General features: G+C 43.7%; 2 protein-coding genes across 2 annotated transcripts; one reads left to right on the top strand and one right to left on the bottom strand.

Annotated features, from left to right (window-relative positions):
• Nucleotides 1-587: 587 nt before the first annotated feature.
• LOC135369056 (SNARE-associated protein Snapin-like) lies at nt 588-1,535 on the bottom strand. Its single transcript, XM_064602689.1, has 4 exons — nt 1,371-1,535; nt 1,208-1,254; nt 1,013-1,131; nt 588-937 (listed from the first exon to the last, which is right to left on the bottom strand). The coding sequence occupies exons 1-4, from the start codon at nt 1,532-1,534 to the stop codon at nt 839-841; spliced, it is 429 nt and encodes a 142-aa protein (XP_064458759.1). The 5' UTR covers nt 1,535; the 3' UTR covers nt 588-838.
• A 179-nt stretch (nt 1,536-1,714) lies between these two features.
• Nucleotides 1,715-4,968, top strand: LOC135369053 (delta-aminolevulinic acid dehydratase-like). The gene is made up of 10 exons (XM_064602684.1): nt 1,715-1,881; nt 2,064-2,219; nt 2,293-2,440; nt 2,491-2,626; nt 2,689-2,772; nt 3,507-3,651; nt 3,985-4,072; nt 4,163-4,249; nt 4,495-4,624; nt 4,800-4,968. Exons 2-10 carry the CDS (start codon nt 2,065-2,067, stop codon nt 4,856-4,858), a joined length of 1,032 nt encoding a protein of 343 aa, XP_064458754.1. The 5' UTR covers nt 1,715-1,881; nt 2,064; the 3' UTR covers nt 4,859-4,968.
• Nucleotides 4,969-8,184: the final 3,216 nt, after the last annotated feature.

Below are 8,184 nucleotides of genomic sequence, written 5' to 3'. Positions count from 1 at the left end.
TTTCTTGTTTGTTAACAATTTGCATATTAAAATGTTACGCCCATAAACGTTGGTGCTTATTTAAACGCTTTAATTTGCGATTATAATGCACGTATTTCTGCGCCCCAAGCTGTATAGTTATCACAATGACAAAACGCAGGATATACATGGCTGTACTTGAATCATGCAACTAATTCCTCTTCACGCTGTTTGGTCAAGTCATCCATATCTTCAACTTGCATCACTTTGCATATGATTAGCCTCGAGCTCCCACGCCAAGGCCAATCGTAATGTTTATTTAAGATAACCACCCAGGTTTTCATGTGCCGTTGCGTGCCGTTTTGGTGTGTCAACTTAAAAAAGAACTAACGCTAATTACGTGAGAGTTCCAAGATGTCGGCTTCAGAACATCATTGCTCATGATTTCTGGAAGCATCAATGCCAGAATGCAGAATGATTTGGGGATGTAATCTTGCAAATGAATTTGTGGCATTCTAACAGTTGGACTATACGTATTGTACTGACTCTCTAACGAGAGGATAGAGAGGTAGCAAGCACGAGCAGGTGATATAGATCCATAACTTAAAAACCCTACTGACTCTGTAAAGTAAAGTGCCAACATTTGTTGTAGTATTTCTTTAGCAGTTCTTTGCAGTTCTAAATTTGCTCCATGCACAATGCAAATCACATATCTTTGTTGGGAACACACGATAGCTGGAGCTGGGGTGTTGACATGGTCGTTGCCAGTTTGTCTTTTGATTGCAAACTGTGCCCTGTCTGACTAGCTCGTAGCTTTTTCAACAACGCCCAGTTACTCCACGTAGAATGCGGAGTAATACATATTGCGATATGGAACACTCTATCCTTCACTTGGCGTTGTGGGTGCTTGTGGCTCTATGAGTGCCTTGCGTCTTGCCCCTTCACGACTTATGCTCTGGTTTATCCTGTTCAACCTTTCCTGCAAACAAAAAAACAATTAGATCCCCGTGTCAGAACATGCGTCTTCTGGTAGCCAATTTTTCACAAAATGTACCTGCGTATTCTGCAGAATACTGTTGACAAGCATCACCTTGCGTTTTGCGTTTAAAAGCTTCTTAATGTACGCATCCATGTCGTATGGTACTTGCTGACTCTCAGCTATCTTCTTTAAGTCTAAAAGAAATGGCAAGACTTAGAACAGTAGGCTAGGAACACATTTGTTGAGATAACAGTCGATTACTGTACACACCTTCTGCGAGACTGTCAATATGCTGTCGTAGCTCCAGCTGACTAATTCTGTAAGTTGCGAAAAAATGTTTCACGATAGAGCTCCTCAAACTCGAGCCAATGTTGTTAACCCCTAAACCGCTAGTATTGTGCATCTTTATTCATCACAGTAACATCGTACAAACCTTGTAGACCTTACTCGCTCGTCTAGTTGTTCTATTGTTGGGTGGAGTAAACCGATTATACCCTCAGTTAAGATATCTTTGGGTGAGGGATCACCAAAATCTTCTACAGATGTTGCACCGCTTCCGCTATCCTCCATTGCGAAATGTTTGTAAACAATGTACATAGTTGCTTGGTGAATGCTGGCTGCTTTTTTGCGGAAATCACGTGCCCGACACATAGCCACAATATTTCTGCGAGTCAGAGAGTGTAAATTTAATTTATTATTTTACAGGTGCTCATTTATATGACGTTTATACTTTTTTTCAACACAAGGTTTTGAGAATAAAAAAGTCGTTCGCATCGAACGCACGCAGCACGCGCGGCCCGCTTGGCTGCGGAATTTTTGGATTCGTATTGGTGACCTTTCACCTCTGGTTCCTCCGGTGGCGTACACATGGTCGTTTCCTGAAGCAGTTAACGCAGTGTGTATACGCCGAGCTTCTTCGCAAGGATTTGAAAAGAAAAACGAAGGTAAAAATGTGAAAACACTGACTCATTTAGCAGGAGAAGAAGCATCCCTCCGTCGGCATCCTTGTGTTCGGTAGGGTTTGCTGGGGATCTTACCATTTAACGAAATGCTCTGCCCCGATATCTGTTCTACGCATGGCCCGTTTTACGAATTGTACAGATGTACCTTAAAACTTTACGTTTAGGATGAGTGGAGAGGAGGCTGTGTTTCCCATGGAGGCTCGTCAAAATGCGCTCAAAGCGTACTTGCACAGCGGATACAGCCATGTCCTGTTACGTCAGTGGCACGAGACTGGTGTTCAAATTGATTCCAAGAGCTTTATGTATCCAGTGTTCGTCCTGTAAGTATGTGTTGGAGCATGCATCGGTTTGTTACAATACCAATGCTGCTGTTGTCGTACTGAAACATTGCAGCGATGATCCGTCAGGCACCGCAGAAATCGCAGATCTTCCGGGCGTTAACCAGTACAGCGTGAACTCTCTGGAAGAACATTTAGAGCCTCTTGTCAGGAAAGGACTTTCGTCTGTACTGCTCTTCGGTGTCATCACCAAGCTTACCAAGGTAGTGATGCAAGAATAGCGACTAGAAATGATAATCTTGCGGCCTTCCAGGACTCTAATGCGAACGTTATGGATTGTGCTGAATCTCCAGTGCTTCGGGCCATCAACATGTTGACTGTCGCCTTTCCCAAGCTTCTAATAGCCTGTGACGTGTGTCTGTGTCCATATACTGACCACGGCCAGTGCGGTAAAATACGTTCAGCTGAAAGCTTTAATGATTGTTTGTACATATGTGTACTTTAATCGTAGGCATTTACGACAAAGATGGTTACCTTGACAGGACCTCTACTACAAAGCGCCTAACAGAAGTAGCTGTGGCATTTGGAAGAGCAGGTACGTTAAATTATCGTTTTGATACGACTAAAGTAACGTAAAATGAAATCGCGATAGTTAATTTTATCTGTTTTCCTCAATTTTTAAAAGATGTTGCAGGCAGTAACGCCTGCACACATGAAAGACTAAGCACTTTATGACAAAACAACCGAAGGAGGTTGTGGACCAAGTCGACAGCCCAAGTAGCCCAATCGGAGGTTGTTTCTGATTGACTTCTGTGTTGGCAGTATGTAAATACGTGTGACAACCCACTTCTATACCAGAGACCTGAACATGAGCAAGGTTCTGAGCACACGAGTAGTTGTTGCACTGAGCTCAGTGGTGCGCGAGCATTACTCAAGTCTGCTCATGCTCAGTTTGGACGATTTGAGCATGATTTCAGTGTGCACATGCTCAGCTCATTCACCACACTGAGCAAGAACGAGCATTCTTGTGAGTGGGTCCTGCTCTTGCTCGTGTCCTCGTTCGCTCACTCGTGTTGACTCACTCCCTACTCAGCTGTCCTTTTGCTCACTCATCTCGTGCTCAGCTCTGTTTCCTAACTTATGCTCGGCTCATTCACCAGATTGAGCATGAGTGAGTTTTGCCGTTGTATGGCCTCTAGCATAATAGTAGGTTGCTGTACATGCCCATAGTAGGTCTTGAGTGTTAAATAGGAAAACATTTACGTATTTAAGAGACACGCGAATATTTTAGAATAAAATTTATTTAACAAGCTTCGTGTATTTTTCCAGGATGCCACGTGGTTGTCCCGTCGGACGTTCAGGACTGTTGCGTCGGTCCTATCAAGGAAGCATTGTTTAACGCTGGGCTCGGGACGAGCGTGTCTGTCCTTTGCTGTTCCGCAAAGTTTTCGTCTTGTTTCTATGGCCCTTTGAGGTATGTTGCTAGCTCTTTTGCTAGCTAAATAGCATTCAAAACATTATAATTTAGTAACTTGCGTAGTGTTCAATAAAGGCTCCGATTTATATTGCATCCTTCTGTAATGATACGAAAATGTGTGGCAGATTGTACAGATTGTGTTCAGTAACATACAGTAATGTACCGCAAACCTTCTTTAATTTGATGGCATAAATGTAACATTTCCCACGTAACTACGGTTTTCAAACCAAATGTCAAAATTAACTGACATGCCGCGTTTACCCGAGTTTGAAAGGAACAGTGTTCCACGTGCATTTTCAAATGTGAAACAGCCTTTCATAAATTTTGCAGGGACTTTGAGAAAACAAAAAATGCAGACTCTGACGCCAAGTGTTGCCAGTTGCCTTCGGGGTCTGTGCCTCTGGCCCTCCGTGCGGTGGTAAGTACTTATTCCTCGTGCTTGCTACTACTTGTAATTACTCCACTTCTTCAGTAATGTGTTATACAAATTTTGTTGCATCTGCTGCAGGAACGGGATACCAAAGAAGGTGCTGACATGCTTATGGTGAAGCCAGGCCTTCCATACCTGGATGTGATTTGTCGAATTAAAGATCGCGTAAGTGTCAACTTCTGGTGGATTGGGTACCTCTTAGAGAACGCAGAAAAACGTTGTCGTATAAAAAGTGTCGCCACGTTGGAGGCCCCATGTTTGTATTGACAGATTTTCGTGCTTTTTCGATAATTATTTTTTTTACACTAAGAGTACATGAAGGTACCTTGGGGCAGAAAAGGTTGTTTTCTATTACCAATTTGATGAGATCCTTCACTGTAATGACCACAGTTTGTGTTTGCAATCTTCAGTACCCTGGGTATCCTCTGTTTGTGTACCAGTCAGCGGGTGAGTACTCAATGCTGTGGCACGCTGCCTGCAAGGGAACATTTGACCTTCACCTGGCTGTGCTAGAAGCTGTCAAAAGTTTCAGGCGAGCAGGTAATGTACAACTACTATCTACTTTGGACGAAAAATCTGAGCTTGTACCGTATCCCGCCAGTCCGCCCTCTAAACAATACATCCCTTTATTGCGAGATTTTTACGCGTTTTTATGCATTGCATGAAGCAGGGGCTCATGCAACTCAATGTGATCAGTCTCCCTGTTCTGTTGCAGGTGCGGATGTCATTATGACTTATTTCACACCGCAACTGCTGGACTGGCTACAAAAATGATCTACTAGGGGATAGTGCTAGATAAGTCTAAGTTATTTTCTCAGGTTTATTACGGTGCCTTTTATACGTTTGCGTCTAAATAAACTCCTCGTTGAAAATGATACAATGAACACGTCGTTGTTTTGCAGCTTATCCGACGCGCAAATTGTGGCTCGTAGATGTATTGTGCCAACTGTTGCATACTAGCGAAAGCAAAAGTGTTAGGACGCATTCGCGTATAACGTGCACAGTTTTCCAAAATGCTAATTTGGTATGCAAGCTTAAAGCTGCCTTAAATTTAGATTGGTATGATGGGACATGCGTAATAATTATAAGAATGATAAAAAGAACAGTTGCATGTCATGCACATGGTGTGCAACGGTTCAACGAAATGGAGAACGTTGATGGTCCAGACAGAACATAGCACTACCAGGTTGCGATGTTAGAGAGAGAAAAGCAGAATTGTGGTCGTGGCATCCTCAGAATGATGGCTAATGACTCACGTCAGGGGAAAAACATATTCCTTTCCACTCCAGAAGTTTTACCCCCCTTGGTAACAACTAGCGTGAAGCTTATTGATGAGAACTACCTTATGGCAATTTTTACTTTCTGAAATGGAAGAACTGATTTCCCACACGTTCTCTCGAGTGAGTATTGTATTGTATTGTATTTGTATTTGTATTGTTCAGTGACCGATAGCCTTAACAGTACGAGCATTCACCATGTAAATCGGAAGTTTAATACCTTTTATTTTGTCTTACTTCAAAGGTTAAGTATAGGGTTAACAGACAACTGTTGTTAAAGGAACAAGTGCAAGAGTGCAATTTTGGCTTCCTGTTTAAAAAAAAAAAGCATTATATTTAGCCGCAAGTTTTATAGTCTATAGTTTTTTTTTCATAGTTTTATATTTGGGTCATAACCCGCCAAATGATCCTGCTCGAGTCCCGCCAGTTCGGTTCCCAAAGTTATCATGGATTCCCTGTTTGAGGCACGCGGGGTCCAAGTTTGCGAGGAACATGACAGTACCATGAAGGTAATTTCCCTCTCCAGTTTTTACAGCGATAGCTGTGGCGGGGAGCTTGGCGGCGTTGACGGTGATTATGGTGAGCGTAACAGAAACGGAATGACGTATGACTGACGGAATGAGTTTTAATATTACAGCCAGTTCATGCAATGGGTAGAGTATTAAGTACCCAGCCTGGAATAGTGTTTGAGATAGGGTATTAAATACTCTTAGAAGTAGCTCATTGCTTTCAAGATACTTTGGCGTCACAAAAATAGGAAGAGCGTGAAGTTGAAAATGGCATTACCGATAACCTTTATTAGCTCGCAGGAACAACTGCTTTTCAAAATTACTGTCCTACAGCCTACCTTTCTTTTTTAAACGCATTAGCCTCGCTACACGTTACGGACGTTCTACAGATGCGAACGAATGTTCCACAGGAAAGACTATCGTGTGCCCCGTGTCGTTTTCTATCGGACGTTCGGGAACGAAGAGACCAAGTTCCCCCTCAAATCCCTTGAGCCAATTTTTATGCTTCGGTAGAAGGTAAATTTAAGTCTGCATCGGCCTTTGAATACAATTCGAAGGCGCAAGGATGACGCCTTTATAGTATCCAACCCCATCAGGGACTGCAGTACTCGATGCCATTCTATTCTTTCTGCAGGATGTATATGATTTTAGCCCGCGATAATGAACAATGTTCACCCACTGACAAATCTGCACTCCAAGCTGTTGAGAACACAGGCATACGAGGCTCGTTCGCACCCTTAGTGACAGATGCGTTAATGGCTTACCAGCATTTGTACGAAGCGGAACACAGGCTAGTTCTCCTTTGGGTTCCAGCCCATTTGTGGTGTTGCGCGGAATGAACAGGTTGACAACGCCGCAGAAGCAGCTCACTGAAAGGATCCCACGGCTGAGAGGAGACCGTCATTCCATTCTTCGACATCTAGTGGCATCGCTGCTTCCTGCCAATTGACAACTGACATTCTCACCCTATATCTATGATTGCAAGTGTTTATCCAACGCTCTCTTTTCGGATGCCACGAAACACCTCCCGTGAAGACACCATATTCATTCATATAATGCGACTCAGTGTGACTTTCACAGCTGAATGACATTACTTCTTGCGACAAGTTGACTCTCCCAGATGCCGTCATGGTGATCTGGGTGACGCAGTGATCTGGAAGACCTCGAAGGACAGGAGGCGAAGATCTCGAGCCCGCACTACCAACCCTTTAGATCGACACTTTCGGTTTCCCTAAATCAGCTAGACTCTCGCTCTCTCACTATGTGAAAATTGCTTGGGCCACATCCGGCCCACCACCAACGCGCTGCCCCGAAAGCAGTTAAACGTTCTTAGACACCGTAGGACCAGAGTTGTGCCTAACTCGTTACAAGTAACTCGTTACTTGGTAACGGTTACTTTTTTTGGTAACGAAGTAACGATTCAGTTACTTTTTAAAAAATGGTAATAGTAACGGAATCAGTTACAAAAATTGGTAACTCGTTACTGACGTTACTCGTTCCTTTTCTTCAGCGCGGGGGAGCACATTTAAGCGCTACGTGTGGCGCAATGCGTGGACCTGCGTGACCCACGACCACGTGTGACTCAAAGTATTATTGCAGTCCTTCGTTGGATGTGTTGTTGACGTGCTGAATCGTCTTAAAAGAATCGTCATCACTCCTTCCCAAGGATGGGTACCAATTGTGCTATGGCTACAAAAAACGCGTTTCGACTTCTAGCCTTTTCTTGTCTTTGCTAAGCTTCTGAGAGCCCTAAATTATGACGCAGCCCCTCGTCTGTTTTGGGGAACCGTTGGTGATCGGTGCACGAAAACCGGTGTCTTTTCTTGCGTTTTCATAACCTCCGATCACCCCCACTTCGGCAGCAGATGTCATCACACGAAAGAGAACGAAGATCACTGATGTAAATTTCGAGTATCAGCTTCTTGTGAAGTGCAATTTCTCATTAATAATGAGTTGAAGGCAAGTGATGGCATGTTTGTTGGCTCCTTTAACTATGCGGCGGTAACGAAAAAGTAACTGGTTACCTGTGAGTAACGAGAACTCGTTACTTTTGTATGTTGGTAACGAGTAACGTATTTAGTTACTTTTTTCTGAAGTAACGGTATTTAGTTCCTATTTTTTGGTAACGGGCACAAGTCTGCGTAGGACTTGGGTCCTTACTGTGGGGCGACCTAAAGTCCCTCGATCGCTCTTTGGGAAGTAGCGACAACCCTTCCCTCGCCCTCTTTATTTTTCTCCCTTTCACTCCTCCGCCCGCCATGTTCTTCCCAGGTATCGACGCCGGTTCGGTTCGCTGATACATTGTCTTGCTTGC

The sequence above is a fragment of the Ornithodoros turicata genome, chromosome 9, assembly GCF_037126465.1.
Source record: "Ornithodoros turicata isolate Travis chromosome 9, ASM3712646v1, whole genome shotgun sequence".
Taxonomy (NCBI): domain Eukaryota; kingdom Metazoa; phylum Arthropoda; class Arachnida; order Ixodida; family Argasidae; genus Ornithodoros; species Ornithodoros turicata.
The sequence above is the reverse complement of the archived record's forward strand: the minus strand, read 5'-3'. Positions and strand labels throughout refer to the sequence as shown.

What these genes read in the sequence shown, in the direction of transcription:
- LOC135369056 (XM_064602689.1), bottom strand. Translation starts at nt 1,534, where the DNA reads ATGTACATTGTTTACAAACATTTCGCAATGGAGGATAGCGGAAGCGGT. An exon ending in GAGCGAGTAAGGTCTACAAG is followed by an intron (nt 1,255 to 1,370) that starts GTTTGTACGATG and finishes CGCAACTTACAG; the next exon opens with AATTAGTCAGCTGGAGCTAC. An exon ending in TATTGACAGTCTCGCAGAAG is followed by an intron (nt 1,132 to 1,207) that starts GTGTGTACAGTA and finishes CATTTCTTTTAG; the next exon opens with ACTTAAAGAAGATAGCTGAG.
- LOC135369053 (XM_064602684.1), top strand. Translation starts at nt 2,065, where the DNA reads ATGAGTGGAGAGGAGGCTGTGTTTCCCATGGAGGCTCGTCAAAATGCG. An exon ending in ATGTATCCAGTGTTCGTCCT is followed by an intron (nt 2,220 to 2,292) that starts GTAAGTATGTGT and finishes GAAACATTGCAG; the next exon opens with CGATGATCCGTCAGGCACCG. An exon ending in TACTGACCACGGCCAGTGCG is followed by an intron (nt 2,627 to 2,688) that starts GTAAAATACGTT and finishes CTTTAATCGTAG; the next exon opens with GCATTTACGACAAAGATGGT.